This window comes from Eubalaena glacialis, chromosome 2 (genome assembly GCF_028564815.1).
Source record: "Eubalaena glacialis isolate mEubGla1 chromosome 2, mEubGla1.1.hap2.+ XY, whole genome shotgun sequence".
Taxonomy (NCBI): domain Eukaryota; kingdom Metazoa; phylum Chordata; class Mammalia; order Artiodactyla; family Balaenidae; genus Eubalaena; species Eubalaena glacialis.
In genome coordinates, this window is record NC_083717.1 from 25,980,079 (window position 1) to 26,001,813 (window position 21,735).

General features: G+C 48.6%; 2 protein-coding genes across 6 annotated transcripts in view; one reads left to right on the forward strand and one right to left on the reverse strand.

Moving 5' to 3' along the window:
* The window catches only part of FBH1 (F-box DNA helicase 1), a 45,493-nt gene extending 39,128 nt beyond the window's left edge, over positions 1-6,365 (reverse strand). Inside the window, exon 1 of the mRNA XM_061179613.1 lies at positions 6,245-6,365. Within this exon, the coding sequence (XP_061035596.1) occupies position 6,245 (1 nt within the window). The 5' untranslated portion in view covers positions 6,246-6,365. The remainder of the gene's footprint in view (positions 1-6,244) is intronic.
* Positions 6,366-6,950: 585 nt separating this feature from the next.
* ANKRD16 (ankyrin repeat domain 16) lies at positions 6,951-20,174 on the forward strand. Of its 5 annotated transcripts, none has more exons than XM_061181658.1 (7): positions 6,951-7,297; positions 9,182-9,402; positions 10,925-10,967; positions 14,384-14,492; positions 14,985-15,146; positions 16,259-16,337; positions 18,878-20,174. In XM_061181658.1, exons 1-7 carry the CDS (start codon positions 6,978-6,980, stop codon positions 19,000-19,002), a joined length of 1,059 nt encoding a protein of 352 aa, XP_061037641.1. In that variant the 5' UTR covers positions 6,951-6,977; the 3' UTR covers positions 19,003-20,174. The 5 variants fall into 5 exon arrangements, with proteins under 5 accessions (XP_061037641.1, XP_061037643.1, XP_061037644.1 ...); XM_061181660.1 differs by lacking the exon at positions 18,878-20,174 and adding an exon at positions 18,238-18,370; XM_061181661.1 differs by lacking the exon at positions 18,878-20,174 and adding an exon at positions 17,963-18,177.
* The last annotated feature ends 1,561 nt before the right edge of the window (positions 20,175-21,735 follow it).

Here is a 21,735-nt window from a genome sequence, read left to right on the forward strand (position 1 = left end):
GCTGCTCGCGTTTCTTCAAGAAGCAAACCTAAAGTGGTCGGTGAGGAACGTGCACCGTTAAAGGGATGGAGGGAGATGACAACCAAACTACGTGAGGCCCCAGAGGCCCAGCGGAATTGTCTCCAGGCCACAGTGGGTATCTGTACCCTTGGAGACTCTACCACAGTGACTAATAGAAATGTGTCACATCCCTCAGATGTGACGCTAGAAAAACACTGGGAAAGTATGAAAACCATTTGTCAAACAGAATTTTGCTCATTCCCACGCTGCTTTTTCTGTGATGGTCATCTCACAGAGAGACACCTCACCGGACCGCAGGTGCAGTTCCCAGCCTTGCATCTCAGTCTGAAGTGGCGATCACCTGGATTGTGGCCCTCTGCCAATCACCGATCTCTTCACCTTGATGATGATCTGTCCCGCCCACCCCCGCCCCCAGTCAGGCACACTGCTCGAGATTAGACTCTCCTCAGCCCCCCTGGAACGATCATCACTAAACCTGTATGAGACTACCAGCCCTGAAAAGGCAGGGAACATGTCTCATCAGCTTCTTCCTCAAAGCACTTAGCACAACACTGTGCAAATAACAGTTACTCCAACGCTTATTGAATGAGAAGTACGTGCTATGACTCAATTCTGTTGTAATTTGCCTAGCTTCATTTTGTCATCTTCTTGATTGCAAGACAATTTAAAAAACAAGTCACACAAAGCAGAATGGAGTGCTCCTGGTTTCGTGGTGAAGACTGTCGGTCCCCTTCCTCCTTGGCACATGGCCGGTCCACGCTTCCCCATCGCGCTGGTAGCTGGAGGCCCCACAGAATGTGCATAGAGGGATGTGTGCCTCTTCCAGGCCTGGCCCATAAAAGCCTCTCCTGCTCCTTCCTCCGTCCTCTGCTCCCATCCAGAGAAGGGAAAGGTGACCCCAGGGAATCTTAGAGGCCACACATTCGAAACGGAAGACCCTCCAGCAGCCTGGGTCCTCCGATAACTGCTTTAAAGAGCACCACTCCTCCCACACAATGCTCACACACACACACACACACAAACTGCAACCACCCGAGGCTGTTATGGGATTGAGAAATGAGTTTGGATTGTGAGGTCATTACACATTTGGATCTGTTTGTTACTGCGGTCACACCTACCCTAACCATTCTAGGATCATTTGAAATTGACACCAAGTCACTTCCCTTCTTCCCCTAACTTTATTAATCATAATTTATACCAAAAGGCCTGCAGGACTTCCCTGGTGGCACAGTGGTTAAGAATCCGCCTGCCAGTGCAGGGGACACGGGTCTGATCCCTGGTCCGGGAAGATCCCAAATGCCACAGAGCAACTAAGCCTGTGCGCCACAGCTACTGAGCCTGCGCTCTAGAGCCCGCAAGCCACAACTACTGAGCCCACGTGCCACAACTACTGAAGCCTGCGCACCTAGAGCGCGTGCTCCGCAACAAAAGAAGCCACCGCAAGGAGAAGCCCACACACCACAATGAAGAGTAGCCCCCGCTCGCCACAACTAGAGAAAAGCCTGTGCACAGCAACGAAGACCCAACACAGCCAAAAATAAATTGAATTAATTAATTAAAACAAACAAACAAAAAGGCCTCCAAAATTTACAGGTTACAGACCTAAATGGACAAGCTGAAGATAATAAGTGCCTACAATTCCTGGAAGGAAAGATTAAAAAACCACTTAAAAAAAAAAATCAAGATAACTCACCAGCACAGGTGCCTGTCTGGAGAAACAGCTCATAACAAGAACCCAGCTGGGTGGCTTTGCTAATCTAGAGAAACCCAACCTCATCCTGTTAGCTCCCCACAAGCCTCCCGCCCTTCTCGGAGGGGCTCTGTGCAGATCAAGCGGACACCCTCTTGTTTCTGGCGAGACAGCAGAGGTGCCCACAGCTGGCCCATCGTTACCAGGAGCAGGTACTTCACAGGCCAAACTGCGCCCTCAGAGAACTAAGAGCCCAATCTGAGCAACATGAACGGTGTTGGTCCCCAACTCCAGTGCGACAGAAAGTATTCATTCAACCCAGGCAGCACTCTGTAGTAATAAAACCACCCTGTATGTCTCTGAGAGACCTGCAACAATTATCTGCACAACTATATTTAATATGTCATTTACATACAAATTATTACTATTACTATAGTATGGTTTTTAAAATTGTATTTATTTAATTAATTAATTTATTTATTTGGCTGCATTGGGTCTTCGTTGCTGCATGCGGGCTTTCTCTAGTTGCGGCAAGCGGGGGCTACTCTTCATTGCGGTGCGCGGGCTTCTCATTGCGGTGGCTTCTCTTGTTGCGGAGCATGGGCTCTAGGCGTGCGGGCTTCAGCAGTTGTGGCTCGTGGGCTCTAGAGCGCAGGCTCAGTAGTTGTGGCGCACGGGCTTAGTTGCTCTGCGGCATATGGGATTTTCCCAGAGCAGGGCTCGAACCTGTGTCCCCTGCATTGGCAGGCGGATTCTTAACCACTGCACCACCAGGTAAGTCCCTACAGTATGTTTTATTAACGTCTTCTTAATCGTTGTTTAAGCATGTATTAACACGTCTTCTGCCCCTAGACTGAAAGCTTTATAGTCTGTCGGGAGGTGCAAGGCACTCAGCCCCAGCACCCGACACTCACTGTTCCATAAATATTAATGAACAGAATGCATTAAAAGAACAAATGCACAACTACGGCACTTCCCTCTGAAGAAGATGAGGTTGTCTTCTTTGGCTTTGAAATCCTACACTATGTTATAGGTCCAACGTGCTTCATAGCTTTTGGAAGTTCTTTCACGTACTCTCATCTGATCCTTGCACAATCCTGCAATTGTGCCAGGATGACACTGGGGCTAGGGTGATGGAACTTAGGTCTTCTGACTCCTCAAGCCCAGAGTTCTTTCTACGGAAGGTAATATTCTCTCTTCCACATCCAGAAATAGTCAAAGCAGCTTCTAAAAACCTCAGCTTTAATTTCTCTGTCCCTTTTTAGAATCACTGTGGAACACCATAACCAAAGATAGTAAGTATTTAGAAAATAGCAAGCATAAGGAAAATATCACAAAATACTGTACACTCAAAATGGAAAAACTTCCAAATATTTTGTCCCCATTAGCTCTACAAGAAGCAAACGCAGAAAGGAAACACAACACGCAAGTCCTCACTCTCAGTGCAGAGCTGGGTCCCTGCCAGCACTACATCCCGCTTCCCTACAAACCCAAAGGTCCAGGCTCGCAGGCCCAACCTCACTTAGGTGCCCTCACACCCACAAACACCTGCTCCTCCCTTGGAACAGCACTCACTTATTACAGCAAACAAGGATGGCGAGAGCTTTTCTACGTGTTTCTCGCGAGGAAAAGAAAGAATAGGGAAAGAATGGAAATACAAGAAAATAACCATTACTTACAGACTAGAATTTATAGATTTGAAAGGCTTTTTTCTACTGTCAATTCATCCCACAACCACTTTTAAGTATCTATGATTTCCCAGATTCATTATAAACACCATGAGGGCTTCCTCTCTTGGCATCTCTGGGGTCAAATGCTATTTGAGACACTGAGGATTCAAAAACAAATGATGTCGCCTGTCTATAAGGCAGCTCTCAAAACACACACGTATTACTATACGTAAGGCACTATAAGTGCTACACAAATGCACTTACGAAATGAAGAAAAGTGACCAGTTAGGAAGGATGAAAAAGGCTTTATGAAGAGTTCAGCCTTGCAAGATGAGTAGGATCGGGGAAGGCAAAAGAAACAGTGTGTGCAAAAACACAGAGAACTAGCACAGCAGTGGTGTGCCGGGTTTCATTAGAACAAGAGGCTCATGGATTGTGGAAAAGGATGGAAAAGAATTTGGAAACACAGAGGATAAATGTCCTTAAATATAATGCCAAGGAATTTGGACTTTATCACGTAGGCAATTCAGAGAATCATCTCGCTTTTCTAAGCAGGGTCAATGACCAACCAAATTTACACATTAGAATGGTAACTCTGGAGGCAGGCAGAGGATGAGTAAACATGCAGACTGTCAAGAAAACAAGGCAGAAAGTCACTTTACCAACCGAGGCAAGAGGTGGTCAAGGCCTAAGGGCAGCAGCAGCAAAAACAGGGAGAAGGGGAAAGTGAAGCCTAACAAGTTTTTTTCGACTGGTGAGACTGGAAGAGAAAAAACAACACAGGTAACTGACATTTCTAGCCAGAGCTCAATGATCACATCATTAACCACGTTAAAGAGTAAAGGAGAAATCGTGTTTTCGTTTTAATCACTTCTTCCGGGAATGAAGGGAAAATGAAAGCTTTCAGTTTTGAAAATGGCTGTTTGTTCTGTTCTAAAATTATCTGTAGCATGCCAGGTTAAGCTCCAGGAGGTACTCTGAGATATGAGACTTGTCCTCAACACGTCTGTGAGTGACAACTGGAGACATAAGATTCGAGACGCTTTGGTAAGATGCTCTAAGAGCAGATGATTCCACTGACAGGTGAGCAAAGACAGAATTCACATTCAATCTTCAAATAAAATCAGCCTAGGAAGGACAGAGGGGAATGACAAGCAGAGAAAGATGATGACAACAAATCTGAAATTAGAGTTCTAAGTCCAATACCAAGTTTGGTGTTCACACACTCACAGGTCACAAAACGTGTCAAATGATCACGACACCGGAACCATGAAACACAACAAAAGATAAAGACAGCCAAGCAGCAAATCACAATGCCAATGAAGGCCACATGCAAAATGAGTCACTACAGGGCACACCACAAATTCCAAACGCCTGCACAGAAAGGAATGAGCAAACCAACTGGGAAACCAAAAGACCCCAGTATAGCTCCACCCATTAGCTTACTGTCAAGATCTGTCTCCTCTACACCAAACTTTTGCTCCAGAGAACCACAGGGGCTGTGGGCAGGTTAACATACATTGTCATCTAGTTATCTAAAGGGGGACGCAGACCAAAATAAGTTCCTAAAGAAGACAGGAGGGGCAGAATTGCACGTGGGATACCAGTTAAATAACCAATCATCTGAATTTAAAATATTGTCCTATAGTGCAAACATGTTTTGTTTTTCAAAACAAGGAAGCTGGAGGCGGAAGGCAAGAGAAGTTGGAGTCACTGGGAATGAGGACGTGGAGGGGGGTTAACAACAAAAAGTATGAAACTACCAGATACCTCCCCTCCCACTTGCACCAACACCAACAGCTGCGCTAAGACCAATGCTTGGCATGTCCTAAAACTTGATGCACTTCAAAGCACTTTTACACCTTCCTTTTTTTTTGGAAGTGGCAAGATACAAGGGGACAATAACTTTGGCAAAGCTGATACTGGACCTGGTTCTATCTCTGATGACTATCCATATTACACTCAGTTAACCAAATTCAATCAGCTCACGAGTAAAATGAGCTTGTTCTCGTACTAGAGGTCTTTTTTCATTTTATCTCCCTTAATCTATTTGAGCAGAGTGCCAAGCACTAGCAGACCCTCACCGGGGGCTACCATCCTTCTTCCTTCCAGAGGTCTTTATTAGCTGTACTCCCGTGGGAAAATCGCTAACTTCTTTAGGCCTCAATTTCCCCACCTGTCATGATGCCTTCCTTACAGGGTTGTTTGCGGATGAGATAATTAATGTAAAGTGCTTTGTAAACCACAGTACAAGATGTAAAGCGTAATTGTCTCCAGGCCTGGCAAATAGCAGCTGCTCCCATTTTACCTCTAAAGGAACTGAAAACACCAGGAGGGTTAAATGACGAGCATCCAGGAAGATCGGGTAAAGAACTCAACACCTACACTCACGTCTCCCATCACCCCACACAGCTTGCTCAGACCTCAAGTACCCTCCACCCGCTCAGGGCCCTCCCACATCACCTTAATTTTCTTAATATTCAGGTTAGGGGGAGGGCGACTGCAAACGAAAGAGGCAAAAGGATACCATAAAATGACTCGCCCAAGGTCAAAACAGCAGAGCAGAAGGAAAGGAAACGCTGGCTGCCCCCAGCGGAGGCCACGTCTCCGCGACTCCCACACCGCCGAGCAGCGCCGCGCCCCCGCGTCCCGGGGCGCCTCGGCCTCCCGCGCGCGCGCCCCGCCGCGCCCCTCACCGCCCCCCACCCCCCGCGCCGGCCCGCGCCCCTCTGCACCGGCGCCCGGCCCGGGCCCCCAGTCCCCCGCGGACCCCCTGAGGCGGGACCGCTGAGGAACCCAAAGGTTCAGCGTCCACACGGCTGGGCCCACCCGCGCCCCCTGCCACGCCGTCGGCCTCACGCACTATGGCACTCCGCACCAGGGGTCCCGCCGCCGCCGCCGCCGCCGCCGCCGCCGGGCCAGAGCCGCCCAGCCACCCAGTCCCAGCATCCCCCGGGCAGCGCGAGCCCGAGAAGGCCGCGGACTTCCTCCACCAGCTCCGCCCCCGCCGCTGCCCAGGGAAGAGGCCGCCGGCGGCGCTGACGGAATGCGCCCCTGGCCAATTGGAACGCGCGTGCGGAGGGGGCGCGCTTACGGACTTCCCTGGCGGCCAATCGAAACGCGTATCCGGAGAAGGGGCGGCTACCGCTAGCGGGCCCCGCCCCGTCCTGCTTCTGCTAGGGCGGAAGAGGCGAGCAGAAACTTTCCCAGAGTTCCTCCGAGCTCGGGGACCCACTGAGGGGCCGCGGCAGTCGGGGTGCGGCGGGGCCGAGGCCGTGGGCGGGGCAGGCTGCGGAGGGCGGGGATGTGGGCGGGGACGCGCGGGCCCCACCCCGTCTCGGCGGGTCCGCGCTGCGTGTGACCGGCACCCGCAGCTGCGGTCCCGCGGTTCACGTAATGTTTCGCCCCAAAGTGAAACCAGTGCGGACGGCAGCCTCCGAGCGTGCGTTCGCGGCGGCCCGCGGGGCGCGTGGTCAGCCGGAGACCTGAGCGCCCGCCCGGGGCGGAGCCGGCAGGGCGAGGCCGGGGGCGTCCGGGGGAAGGGTCGGGAAGGGCCCCTGGGGGGCGGGGGCGGGCCGGGAGCGGAGCCTGGGGCCATGGCAGCGCCCGCGGACCCAAGGCGGCTGTGCCGGCTGGTGCAGGAAGGCCGGCTGTGTGCCCTGCGGGAGGAGCTGCGGGCTGCGGGGCGCGCCGGCTGCGCGGGGCTGGCCAGGGACACCCTCTTGCATTGCGCCGCGCGCCACGGCCGCCGGGAAATCCTGGCCTATCTGGTCGAGGCCTGGGACCTGGACATCGAGGCCGCCAACCGAGACTACAAGCGGCCTCTGCACGAGGCTGCCTCCATGGGCCACCGGGACTGCGTGCGGTACCTGCTGGGCCGAGGGGCCGCGGTCGACTGCCTGAAGAAGGCCGACTGGTAGGTGGCGGAACTTGCAGAGAGACCCTCACCATTCCCCGCAGAATCGTAGATTCCCGCTCCTTGGTCGGCCTCCACGACGTAGCCCCTCAGCCTTCCCCTATTGAGCAGAACATTGTTGCTACCCTTGTTGGGTTAACTGCTCCGATCTTCTGTTCCAGACTGCCTCCCATGATAGAGCAGAGAACAGTAAAGTACATGATCAGATAGAATATAAGCAAACTACAAATTGTCTATATGTTCTACGTATAGCATGAGCCCCAGGGCGGGATGTTCTTCTAGGAACATCTAGCTGAATGATTACTTCACCAGTGACATTGTTTTAACTTTCTACTTTGAAATTCGTAGTTACAGGTTCTCAGAAATTTGCAAAGACATGGGAGAAGTCCCATGCACCTTTCCCCCATCTTCCCCCAAAGTTAACATCTTACAGCCACAGTAAGGTAACAAGAAGAAGGAACCGCAATTGCTACAATCAGTATACTTACTCGGATTTCACCAGTTATACGTACACGTGTGTGTGGGGGGTGCTCTGTGTGATTTTATCACATGTGTAGCCTTGCATGACCACCTCCACAGTCAACGATGCTCACCTGTCACCATCACACAAAGTAATTGCATTGTGTTAGATCCACATTGTTTTCAGTACTATGTCTGTCCACCTCCTTAGAGGTTATGAACATCTGAAGATTCATAACATAATGAAGTTCCTGAATGAATCCACAAGGCATTCCTTATCTGATATAAATAAGGAACACATCAGACAGCCAGATAGCTAAACAAAGTGCATCTTGCCCACTGGCATGGGGAGGGGGGGCGTAGACCTGGTGACTTTTTGAGGTTTGCACTTTGGCTGTGACTAAGCACAAAACTGATTTTCTTATGCTTATCCAGTTCTATGGGTAAGGAAACAGTCTTCCCAAACAACCGTTAAAAGGGCACGTTTCATTTGATTGTGTGCTTAGGAAGTGCAGTTACAGTGAGACATTTTTGCCTGTTCTCACCTTGCTGGCTTTCTCAAGTCCCTTCCCTGGATCCATTCCCTCTGTGAAGCACTTCTTGAAGATTCCAGCCTTCATTTATCTGGGTGTCTCCCTCCTGATTTCTCATTCACTATCATTACTACATTACCAAAAATAAAAAAATCAAAATAGTGTTGGTAATTAAGTAATATCAAAGCAGTCTCAGAGGACAGATCCTGGCTGAGACCCATGTAGTTATGTTGAGCTCCAGCTAGGCCAGCCCCTGGGACAGGAGGTAAACAAGACCTGCTCCTGCTTCCGAGAGTCATAGCAGATGAGAAGGCAGAAGCACAAAATCACTGATGTGAGAGAAGAGGAGTTGATAGTGATGTAGTTCACTGTCCCATAGTTGTGGACACACATCAGTTCAGAACCTTATTGTAATCACGCCATTTCATTTGCTCCACCAGTGTAGGCTCCTTACGGCAAGGCACTATGTCAAATGCTCTTCTTAACTCCTTTTCAGACAGTTTAATAATCGGTTACTGATTGAGGTGAATGGGATAAGTCCAGCAGAGTACCTCTTATGCAAATATTCAGCACAAACTGTCTGTGATTTTGACTAGTTCTGTTCCAATTCAGTGCCATACTAAAAACTAGTTCAGAAACAACTTTGCCTCCTTAGTATTCCCCACCTGTAGGGGCACCCACGTCACAATCATTTTCCCCTTGTTAATCCTCCCAGGGCCCTCACGACAGGCAGGGAAGTTGCCAGCCAAAGCTGTTTTCCTGCTTCCCAGACTCTCGAGTCCTCTAGGTCTTCCATCTCTGCCAAGGGTGTGCATTTTTCTGAAGCCCTGGTCGAGTGCTTCTAATGCTTCAGCTGCCCTTCCGTCTGACAGCTTGTCCCGATTGACCTTAGGACTCCTCTGATGATGGCTTGCACAAGGAGGAATCTTGAGGTGGTCCAGGACCTCGTGGAGCATGGCGCCAATCCACTCCTGAAGAACAAAGACGGCTGGAACAGTTTCCACATTGCCAGCCGAGAAGGCGACCCTCTGATCCTCCAGTACCTGCTCGCTGTTTGCCCAGCTGCCTGGAAGACAGAGAGCAAGATTGGGAGAACCCCGCTGCACACGGCAGGTATGGCCCGGAGCTGTGCGGGATGCCACCCACCAGGGAGCGAGGGGTTGGGGAAATGGCAAGGAATACGAGCAGCTTTGGGGTATTTTGGCAAACACTTAGTTTCTAAAACCAATGTCACCCGGCCCTTAACGTGCTCTTCTTTCTTGTTTTAGGTGACTTTTCACATACATTTGTCTTCTCCTCCCCAGTTAGTTAGATGGTAGGCTGGTTCTGTTCCTTACTAAGTCTTTGACCTTGGGCAAGGAACTTAGTCTCTTGAGCAGGTTTCCTCAACCACAAAATAATGATAATGATGATGCCCGTATCACAAGGTCGTAGGGATTAAGGCACATGCAAGGCCCTCCATGCAGTGCTCCACACGCAGTGAGCACAGGACAGCTACAGCTGCTATTTTCACAACCATTTTGACATTATTAAAAGCAGAAGGAAAGGGGACTATCCTTATACATTCAGCAATACCTACTATGGTGCTATCCATTTAAATAAATATAGGTGCTTATAATTAAATACCAGGGCTCAATGGATGTGACTTATCTAGTGACAATGTTGAATATAAATCTGCACTACCATTTTCATTGTTTGGAGTAATTATCCTTAACTCTGAACTGTCTATTTGTAGATTATCTTAGTTAAAAGCAAAAGCGCAGCGGTATAAGACAAAAGAGGCATTAAGTAGACCAAGAGTCCAGATCAAGACATTTAGAACATAATCTTTAGCGCTCTGGGTAGCACATTGAATTAGAATACAGGGCTTTTAGGTTTCTCTGAAATCAATACCTGTGACATGATGTCATTGAGGAGATAGGCACACAGTTATTCTGGCCACAGTTAGGGACCAAAGAATCCTTTATAAAACTTTGCACATGAGTGGAAAAACTTCTCTGCTCGTGAATTGTTTGACGAACTACCCTGCTCTTGTGGAGAAACAGTCAGTGCCCAGTCATTCACACAAAATAGTGGAGAATAGATAGTCAAAATCTTTTTTTTTTTTTTTTTTTTTGGCCACGCTGTGTGGCTTGTGGGATCTCAGTTCCCCGACCAGGGATTGAACCCGGTTCAGAGCAGAGAAAGCTCGCAATCCTAACCACTAGGCCACCAGGGAACTCCCTCGAAATCTTTATTATAGAGGATAGTTATTTCTAGCAGGAGAATTAAATTCCTGGTTATTTTGTCATAGATTACTCTTAAAATGTTTTACATTTCTTGGGCAAAAACTGACTGGCCCTAGGGATTTGTAGCACGAAAGTGAGGAGGCAGGTTTAAGATTGAAAGTTTGCCATCAAAGTCTCATAAAGACAAGATAATCAAGTGTGAGCCTCGTACCTGTTAAGTGAAAACATCGCCCTTTACCACTCATCCAGCTAAATTTGTCTTTTTCTGGGGTGGTGGCAGTGTATCTAACTTAATACTCTTTCCTGGAACTTACAGCTAGAGGGATGGGGCACAGAGAGGTGCCAGGAGGGAAGAAGCATTTTATTTTTGTGCTAAAAAGCTCTCATTCTCAACTCTCTCCACCCAGCAATGCATGGCTGTTCAGAGGCAGTAGAGATGCTTCTTCAGAGGTAAGAACAAAACAGCAGATTGAGGAAAATATTTGCTAATTGACAGTTAATATCAGTGCTGCATAATATCAGAGCTCAGACAAAATGTTCATAAAGAATCTAAGGTACCAAAACAGACATGAACAAAAGACTTAAGCAGATAAAGAAGGTGAAACAAAAATAACTAACAAACCTGGGGAAACATTAGCCTTTTATCTGTTCATTCAACAGACATTCATATACTCACTCAGCACTCACTATACCAGGCGCAGGGGCTACCACAGCAACAAGATAATGTGGTTTCCCCCCCAACCCATGGAACTCACAGACGGGCAGGGAAGACAGACGCTGCCCACGTCGTGTGAGTCTGATGAGCATTACAGGGAATTGTGAGGTCCCCACAGCAGCATGGCACGTGGCCTAGGGGTGAGGGATCTCGGCCCCAGTGACACTGACGCTATGACCTGGAGGAGGCTGAAAATGGGGGGCAGGGTGGAGGGGGCATTCCAGGCAGGGGTGACAGTACCGTGAATGCTCAGGGCCGGGGACAAACACAGTGCACGGCAGAGACCAAAAGAAGATAGGCACGTGCTGTGTCCCAGGAGTGACGGGGAGGCTGCAGAGGAAGGGCGATTCAGGTCCAGTGGGACGCTGGGCGCCACCTGAGGATTCCAGATCTTGTGCTAAGCATATAAGATGCCACTGAATAATAAGAGATCCCCCAGTTGCAAAACAATGGATTGGAGGGGGAGCAAGCGTGGGTGCTGTGAACGCAGTCCGGCGGCTGTTGCAGTTGAACAGGAGAGATGGTGGTGGCTGGACCACGATGCTGACTATAGGGTGAAGAGAAAGGTCTGGAGACACTTGAGAGGTAGAATCACCAGATCTCGGTGAATAAAGGGACAAAGGGAATGAGGGGGAAGGACAAGTCCAGGATGACGGCCAGGTGTCTTGCTTAAGCAGCTGGTGCTGTGCTGGTGCCACCTGCCGAGGTAGATGACACCTGGGGAGGAGGGGCAGGCTTGGGGAGAAGCTGACAGTGTCACTTTCGGGCATGTTGAGTCACATGTACCTGTGAGACACCCAGGCAGAGACATCCAGCAGGCAGTTAGACACAGATTTTAGCCCAGAGGAGAGGTGTAGGCTGAGATACAGGAGTGGGCCTCGTCAACATAGAAGTGACGATTGAATCCATAGGATGGAAGTGGTTACCTAGGAGACGATGAGTGAAGAAGGGGAGGCCTAATGCAGTGCCCCGAAAGCATCACTGTGTAGGGCTTGTCTCCTATGCGTTGGGACTGTATACCTGCAGTCATAAATACTCCTTATTTCATTCAACAGATGTTTTCTAAGCACCTGCTGTGTGTGTTAAGCACTGGGTGATAAGCAGTTGACACAGTTCTTTCCCTAACAGCCTGCAGGCTAGTGTGGAAGCCAAGTATAGACACACAATTGCAGAAATGTCATAAAATTTCAAATGGTGATGATACTACAAAGGGAAAGTCCACAGTGCTAGGCAGGAGCAGGGGCCGTCCTGTAGATCTGGGCGAGAAGATGGGCCTCTGAGGTCCTCCTGAAGCTGAGATTTGAAGGATGCCTTGGAGTTGGCCAGGTGAAGAATGGCACTAGGATGCTCCAAGCAGAGGGGACCAGCAAGTGCAAAGGCAGCAAAGAGCCTGGCCCCCCGGGGAGCAGAAGGAGGTGGACAGGCAGGACCCTTGAAGGTAGGAACAGAAGAAGATGGGACAGGTGGGAGGTAGGGCCGAGAGGAAGGGGAGACAGGTGTGACCACGAAGAAGGTAGGAACGGAAGAAGCTGGGACAGGTGGCAGGTAGGGCCGAGAGGAAGGGGAGACAGGTGTGACCACGAAGAAGGTAGGAACGGAAGAAGGTGGGACAGGTGGCAGGTAGGGCCGAGAGGAAGGGGAGACAGGTGTGACCACGAAGAAGGTGGGACAGGTGGCAGGTAGGGCCGAGAGGAAGGGGAGACAGGTGTGACCACGAAGAAGGTAGGAACGGAAGAAGGTGGGACAGGTGGCAGGTAGGGCCGAGAGGAAGGGGAGACAGGTGTGACCACGAAGACGGTAGGAACGGAAGAAGGTGGGACAGGTGGCAGGTAGGGCCGAGAGGAAGGGGAGACAGGTGTGACCACGAAGAAGGTAGGAACGGAAGAAGCTGGGACAGGTGGCAGGTAGGGCCGAGAGGAAGGGGAGACAGGTGTGACCACGAAGAAGGTAGGAACGGAAGAAGGGAGGACTGGGGAGAAGGGAAGACGGGTAGGAATGGAAGGAGGTAGGACCATGAAGCAATAGGAACGGAAGGAGGAGGACAGATAGGCTGTGGGACCGAGAAGAAAGTGGGACCGGACAGAAGGGGGGTCGCCTTAAGCACAGGGAGGAGGGACCAGAGGATCCCCAAGAAGTGAGTGGATACCACATAATCCTGACCATGGGAGGTCATGTTGAGGTTTTAGGCTTTGTCCTTTGTGGTTGGGAAGTAGTTAAAGGTTTTAGCCAGGAGAGGCTGTACCCAAATTACGTGGTGAAAAGATTACTCTGTTAGTGGTGAGAACAGAATGGCTGGGCTGGAACCAAAGAGAGAAAAACAGGTAGGAGGCTGTTTCCTGTTGACTTGGTCTTTTTTTTTTCTTTTTCCCGGCTGCATTGGGTCTTGGTTGCTGCACATGGGCTTTTCTCTAGTTGCAGCAAGCAGGGGCTATTCTTAGTTGTGGTGCATGGGCTTTTTTTTTTTTTTTTAACATCTTTATTGGAGTATAATTGCTTTACAATGGTGTGTTAGTTTCTGCTTTATAACAAAGTGAATCGGCTATACATATACATATAACCCCACATCTCTTCCCTCTTGCGTCTCCCTCCCTCCGTGCGTGGGCTCCTCAATGCGGTGGCTTCTCTTGTTGCGGAGCATGGGCTCTAGGCGCACGGGCTTCAGTAGTTGTGGCACACGGGCTTAGTTGCTCCGCGGCATGTGGGATCTTCCCAGACCAGGGCTCAAACCCGTGTCCCCTGCCTTGGCAGGTGGATTCTTAACCACTGCGCCACCAGGGAAGTCCCTGTTGACTTGGTCTTAAGGGGTGAAGACAAAGATGGAGACAACGATACAGTTTTGTTTAATATTTTGGATGTAGAATTGAGAGGTTTTGGTAATCGGCTATGAGGGATGAGGGGTGACTTCAAGGATCTGCATGAGAAGCTGGAGAGATCACGGTCCCTAAAATGTGACGAGAAGCTTAGAGGAGGAGCAGCTTTGCTCGGGAAACCAACCTGCTCTCAAAGAGCTCGGTACAGATACTGAGGTGGGGAAGGAGGGCAAGCACTCCAGGCTCTCACGGATCATCTATCAGGCAGGTGGTCAAGAGTCAGCACCGTTGGGTTTGAAGCGGTGACTGTTCCCAGCCGTTACTTTGTGTTTGGGCTCTAGGTGCCAGTATGAACCGGACTGCAGAGACAAGTGTGGCCTCACACCCTTCATGGACGCCATTCAGTGTGGACACATCGACGTAGCCAGGCTGCTCCTCGAAAAACACAAGGTATGGAAATGGTTTGGTTTTATCCCTTTAGTTCTTCCTACAAGTTTTAGATCATGGGATAAACAGGAAGCATTGTTGTTCAGATCATGGGGTCACATCTCAGCTCTGCCACATCCCCCCCTCTGAGGTCCCCTTTACCTCTTTAAGCATCAGTGTTTCCATTTGTAAAACAGGGTTACTATAAGGATTAAATAACATAATGTACATAAAGCAGTTAGCAAAATAAGTATTCAATAAACAGTAGCTGTTTCATAAGAATAATAGCAACAGACTCTCCCCAGTAACTCTATTTGTTTGGCACTTTAGCCTACAGCGTTGAATCTTAACCATTTTTTTGGTTAGAGCATCTTTTGAGAATCTGACAAAAGCTACGTATGTATCATCTGCCCAGGAAAATGTATGTAGACCACAGAGTTTTGCCAAAATGTCAGAAGTCCATGGACCCAGGTATCTCTGCTCCTTACTTTTGTTCATGTCTCTCCCAACCTCTAGGCTTGCGTTTCTGCTGAGGACTCCCTGGGGGCCCAGGCCATCCACCGGGCAGCAGTCACTGGGCAGAATGAGGCCATCCAATTCCTGGTCTCTGAGCTTGGCATCAACGTAGATGTGAGAGCAGCCTCCACCCACCTCACAGCACTTCACTACGCAGCTAAGGTTTGTTTCTTTCCAGAGCAGTGTTCCTGCTTCCTGAGGCTTGCCTAACCCTGTTGATGAGTAACCCTGTAGTTGTGGTTCTTTTGCTCGATCTCTATGGAAAAAAGAAATTGCCCATGACATACTCTTAAAATGGTCATGATTCTAAAGCCCTGTGTCCCTTTAAATAGAAACCTGCCTTTATTTGTTTCTGGGTAAAAACTGAGAAGAGCCCTTTACTCCATGTAATACCTGGGCTCTGCGTTCCCTCCTGCCCTTTTTTGTTTTCAGGAATAATGTTATTTGAAGCCGTAAAAATCCATCGTATGAAATTCCTAGTTCCTTATCCTTTTACTGGATTTCAGAAGATTTCTTTAAGTAAGAAAAGGGAATTGCATTTACTGGGCTCCCTGATGTATGAAGTATTGAAGACACACAAAAGTTTTCGCTAGAAAAATAGCCACTGTCTTTAATATTATCGGCCGCCTGCCTTTACTTGTTTTTCTAGCAACAGGATTAAACATTTTTCTGGTGAACTGCACTCTCCTGCCTGTGTTCCCCCTTTGAGAACGTGGGTATACAGTTGAGGGTGGGCTAAGAGCATGGTCTGTGGCCACGGGGATAAAAGCGAGTGAGAAGATTGAACCTGCAGCCTTGGTTTCAGTCTCAGCAGGTACTGACAGGCTAACTGGCTGGACAAAGGTATATCGATTGCTTCACAAAGGACAATGCCAGCTATGATAAGAATCCCATCCAGGGGAGGTTACACTCTTTTCCAGTTTATTTCTCCCCTAAAGATTTAGCAAAGAGTGTGTTTGCTTGGGAGATTTAGGACTGTGTTTTCTGAGTAAATCACAAGATTTATACTCCTTACACTGAGGGAAACCCAACCATAGTGGTCAGTGGTTTGGCTACAAAATTGATCATCTGTATTCTAATAACTAAACGTCACCTACATCTTTAATGATTTATGCTGAATTTCGAGAGTAATGTGACCAGCCTTCCTTTAGATATGAAAATTCAGTTTCAGCAGTCGAGTATTTTAGAAAAAGCACCTAATGTGCATTAGAGTTTGTGTCTAAGGCTTGCTTTTGTCGTCATTACAGTGGTAACAAGTTTATTTCAACACTCAGGAAGGACACGTAAGCACAATCCAGACACTGTTATCCTTGGGTGCCGACATCAACGCCAAGGACGAAAGAAATCGATCAGGTACGACCTCATTTTACACGTGCTTTGAAAATTATTAGTAAACTGAATGTAAACAATGTAAACAATGGACTTTTATGTTAAAATCATTACACTTTTAATATTATTCCTCTAGTAGCTCAGCAACTTTTCCTTAAAAAAGCACCTCCTCCATTTGCAAAGCTATAGAACTGTTACCATGGTAACGATGATGACTACTACTCCTTACTGCTGCTGGTATTACTGTTGTTTTTATTATTTTAAACCACACAACGTATGTGACATCAAAGCACTTTCTGTCTTAATCCATGATCACACCAGCTCCCCAGGTGTTACATAGATTCTTCATAGGTCTTCTCTCTACGGAATGTATTTTAAAACCTTAATCACTATATTTTTTTAGATTTTGGGCTCAGAAAGATATTTTCAGAGCTAATTCCTTAGACTTGGACTTTAGAATAAACCTTCTCATTAGCACTCTGTGCACCAGTGACCATCTTGCAAGGGTTAAGCAGGACCTTGTGATGCTTCACAACTCACTCCAGGGCTGCAGAGGAAGGTCACTAAGTCCCAGGACACAAACTTTCTCCTAACGACAGGGGAGCAGGACCCAGGATCATGGCTCACAGCACACCAGAAACCCTCAGCGCCAATTTCTAACCAGAATGGGAAGATGTGTCAGCAGTTTTTCTTTCTGTTACATCATTCTTACTTATGGTGATATTTTTACTTACACAGAGAATTCACAAAACTTTGAAAATGTCTTCTGTACTATTTAAAGTCTCCTATTTCTCATTAACTTACTTTGTTGTTTTAGACAAGTCTCTCAAATTCTCTCCAATTTGTTTTGTTACTTTTAAAACCATTTGTGACCAAGTCAGGTTAAAAGGAAAAATGTTTTGATCCAGAATAGGCAAAGTCATAGGGAAGAATATGGAACTATGAAATCTGTGCAATTGGAAGAGTGTTTTTATCAGGGGCATCCTGCTCCCCAGTCAGTACTGCTGTAGGTGATGCACTGAGCTGGGTGCCTCTGTCCCCACCCAGCCCTGCACCTGGCCTGCGCGGGGCAGCACGCGGCCTGCGTCAAGTTCCTCCTGTGCTCTGGGCTCGGGGACTCTCTGGACATGACGGGCGCCCTGGCTCAGCAGCTCACACGGAGCCCAGACGTCCTTCAGTGCTTCAACCACAGCACAACAGCTGAGGGCGTTTCCAGAGGAAAACAGTGAACCCACAGTAATTCACGTCCTGCTGCTTGAATCCGTTCGCAGATGCAGTGAAATGGGCCAGTAGCCAGTGTTTTCTGCCCTCCCTCTCCTGCACTCCCCGCTTTGGTGGCAGATTCCCCGGGGATGAGGCGGCTGTCTTCCTGGCTGTGTGACTGCACATCGCACTATCGGAATCTTTCCATAATCTCTGATTCACTTTTTCTGCCCTTCCAGTGGAGTCAGATGATGTTGATGAAGTCGGTGCCTGGAATCCTTAGAGGAGCATGAAAATACAGTGTACATACTGTTATGTATGTGTGTGAAATGTTTTATAATAAAGAGTGTGTGGTGAGGCCATGATAATAATATTTAGAATATAGCAAGTTGCTATTGCCTTGAGTGGTAAAACATAATTGGCCTGTATACTTTCTTCTTTCATAGGCTTTTCATTGGCATTGCAATGGTTGAACTTTTGGCTTCAAAGCCTAGAAGGAAATGCTGGGATCTGTTTACACAGACATTTACAAGGAATGGAAACGTTTCTATAGTCTAAGCACTGCTACTTGAGCTATAATGTTTTAATCTTGAGGTTATTATTTTTTAATGACAAGTTCTGTATTGGCTCCCTTTGGATAATAAAGGCATCTCAAAACGCATTGAAGATATTTACAAAGCTTTTCCACGACCTCATTTGAAAAATGGGGTTTGTCCCACAGGTCACATTTCCTGTCCCACCTGCCACCTGCCACCTGCCCATGGAAGCTTGTGGCTGTGGAGAAGTGAAACACTCGACATTGTAACTTTGAAAAATTTTGTAGCAACTTAAACAGATTGAAGAAAGGATGAGTCCTCAGGCATTTGGATTCTTTTCCTGTTTCTTTTCCTTTTCTTTTTTTCTTTATATGCAAATAATAATTATTAGTCCAAGTCAATCTGTTAAAAAAGGATTTGCATCGATCACAAGCAAGACTCAGTCCCCTCGTTCAGTGTCATCTGGTAAGAACTCGTCACACGCCCTCACCCCCGTTCTCAGCATCATGCCAGGCTGGGCAAATAGCAGGAATGTCCAGTTCTCCATTATTCCCAGGTGGTGCTGGCTGATTTTTATCCCTAACAACCAGATAAATGTTCTGGTAGAAACACGACTGGGACCTCTGAATCGCACACTGTCTCCATCTGCACCTCCTCCAGCTGCAGTTACCGTTTCCTGTTGCTCCAGAGATGTCTTCGTGTCCCTGCCTTTGGGTCTGAGGATGGCCTGTTACGTGCATCCCTACTTGCAGGTGGGACAGAAAGGCCGGTCTGGGGCTGCCCTTCTCCCCTCAACACACACGTGAAGCAGCTTTTTCTTTGCAGTGACTGCACACAGGTGTGTTCCCACCCGAGCTGTGCCTCTGCCTTACACACTCGCCGTGATGATGGTCTGTCGGTTTATGCTTGGTTCTCCAGTACACGGCTCTCCATTGAAAATGCCCCTGTAGCGTGGACAGGGCTGCTGGATGCTGCTGCCAAAGCTACTCGAGAGCCAGAGAGGGCAGTGATGATAGTAACGTTCATTGTGGCAAAGATAGTGGTGATGATATAATTACAACCTATTACTGCAGTAGTAATATATTGAGAATGCTAATGACAGTGGTGGTGATCATTAGTATTATTCCCTCACTTCCTAATTATAGGTACTTTTCTCACTTCCTTTGGGTCTTTACTTAAAAGTGGGGCCCTTCCTTGGCCACCAGATCTAGAATTTCGTTCCCTCCTTCAACATTTTATATCTTCTTCCCTTAGTTCATGTTTTCTCCATAGCATTTACCACTGTGGAATATACCATCTGTCTTGAGTTATTTATTTTCTCTGTTGTCTGTCTCCCCCACGAGAATGTAAGCTCCTTGGCCAGGGTTTTTGTGTCTCTTGCTCACTCACTATATCTACAGGGCCCAGAACAATGCCTGGCACATGGTAAGGGTGTAGATCATGAGATAGCCAACGAGTGAACGATAACTTCTGTTTCTTGAGCACTTACTGTGTCCTGGATGCTGTGCTGAGTGCCTTTCCTGGCCAGTCTCATTCCATCCCTGGCTCTTACAAGGGGCAGCCCCTCCTGATTATCCTCCATCTCAAGCATCCTTTCTCATCCCGACCTCCTTAGAGAAGAGCCTGTGCTTGGTTCCCGGTTCATGGGCACTGCCGGCCCCTGCCGCCCGGCTTCCTCACTGCTGCTCCTAGGTCACCGGGACCCAGTTGCCAAATCAAGTAACGTGCCTTTAGCCCTCACGTTACTGATCCTTTCAGGTCAATTATCAATCACTCCCACCTTCCGGAAGCTCGTTTCTTGTCACCTCCAACAACACGCTTCTGGGTTTTCCTTTCTGACCTTCCTTTTCCGTCTCTGTCGTGAGCGCCTCTGTCACGGCCTATCCCATACATGCTTCTGTCCCCGCTCAGCACTGTCCCTGTGCCGAGTGTGCCTCCACCCGCCTCATCCACTCTCATCTCACTGCCCCCTGACCGCTGAGTCCCTCCAGCCCTGACCCTCTGCTGCCGGCTGTACGTTTTTGCATGGACGTCCCAAGGCTGCCCCACACTCAACTCGCTCAAAACCTAGCCTCCCCCTAAAATGAAAAATTTAAAAAAAAAAAAACATTGTAAATCAACTATACCCTAATATAAAATAAAAAATTGTAAAAAAAAACCCTAGCCTCCCCCAAACTGTGTACTTTCATTGTGCGCCTGCTGCCTGAGCTGTGACACCACCCTTCATCCCGCCTCCCCGGGTCCCTTCCTTCTGCAGGAGGCCCGGCCAGTCTGGTCGGCTCCATCCTTACAGTGACTCCCTGGTTCAGGCCTCAGCTTCACATCCAGACCGCTGCTGCCACAGCCCCCCAAGTTCTCCTGCGCTGCCTCAGATGCATTCCCCATGCAGCTGTCGGGGCTCTGACGTGACCAAGGGGGCTGACCGCCGATGCTGGCCGCCACCTTCACCAGGGTTCCCAGCGCCTCGTCCACGACCCAAGTCCAGAGACCGTGGCCGGTCCTTCCGAGAGCACAGCTGATCCACGTGAGAGGTCAGAGCAGAGGCCAGAAGGGATACAAAGAATTGCTGTCATTTGAAAATAGCTGGGACCCAACACACATTACCAGAAAAAGTTATACAAGAAAGTATTTACAAGACAACAGTAGAAAAGGGATTGCAACATGGAAAAGAAAGCACAAAACTCACGCCCAGAAAATGAGCGCTCTGCTGTTGGGGGGCGGGGGGAGCAGCACTTTATCCAGCCTGCCGTTCCTAGATCCGCCAGCAGGTGGCGGCACAGAGCAATGTCCCTTTTATTCGCCCAGGCTTTTTTTTTTTTTTTTTTTAGAGCCCATTGTAAAATATAAAAAAGTAAAGGAGAAAACAAAACCGATCATTCCGCTGCCCTAAAATGACCACGCTTACTCCTTCCTAGTCTTTGTAAATGTACATAGTTGAGATGATGCTGTATGTGCGGTTTACCCCAACTTTACATCTCAAGCACATCCTAATACTCTTCAGAATTCTGTGACCTTTTACTTTAATGGCTGTCTAATGCCCCATCGTATGACTGTCCACACTTATTCTTTTATGTTGTCATTTTGGGGTTATTTTGTCTCGTTAAGATGAGATGTAGATGGGATAACCAGTGAAGCTTTGTCAAATTCGACTGAAAGCAGGGTTAGGGGAGCGGGTCCTGCGGGAGGTGGGGGAGGGGGACCGGAAGCCCGTGGAGGCCAAGCTCCAGGTGCACAGGAGAGCGGACGGAGAGTAAGGAGACAGCTTCAGGTGGACCCACACCAACACCTCATCTGACATCGGTATTTAGAGGGAGTGGGGTTGGTGGAACACGTGTGTTACATTTTCTACCATGGCGAATAACAATGTGAACTTACATTTGACCGTCTGTAGACTTGTTAAAATTGCTTTTGTAAGCCGGCAAGGGTGTGGAGGGTCCAAGACCCAATTTGAAAGAGGGATGTGATGTTTATCGAGAAAAACGAGGTAGAAGTGGGGCCTGGCCTCTGACCTGAGCCGTGACAGTAGGATTTGCTCGGCCTGCATGAGGAAGGCCTATGGGAAAGCATTTGTAACATCCCCCAGAAAGGTGATTGACTTTGTAACATGGATGGGCCAGGGCCTTCCTGAGAAGAGCGTTGGGGAATATTTACGCTCATCAGCCACCCAGGCGCTGCCACGGGGC

What these genes read in the sequence shown, in the direction of transcription:
- ANKRD16 (XM_061181657.1), top strand. Translation starts at nt 6,978, where the DNA reads ATGGCAGCGCCCGCGGACCCAAGGCGGCTGTGCCGGCTGGTGCAGGAA. An exon ending in AACCCCGCTGCACACGGCAG is followed by an intron (nt 9,403 to 10,924) that starts GTATGGCCCGGA and finishes CTCTCCACCCAG; the next exon opens with CAATGCATGGCTGTTCAGAG. An exon ending in CACTTCACTACGCAGCTAAG is followed by an intron (nt 15,147 to 16,258) that starts GTTTGTTTCTTT and finishes TTCAACACTCAG; the next exon opens with GAAGGACACGTAAGCACAAT.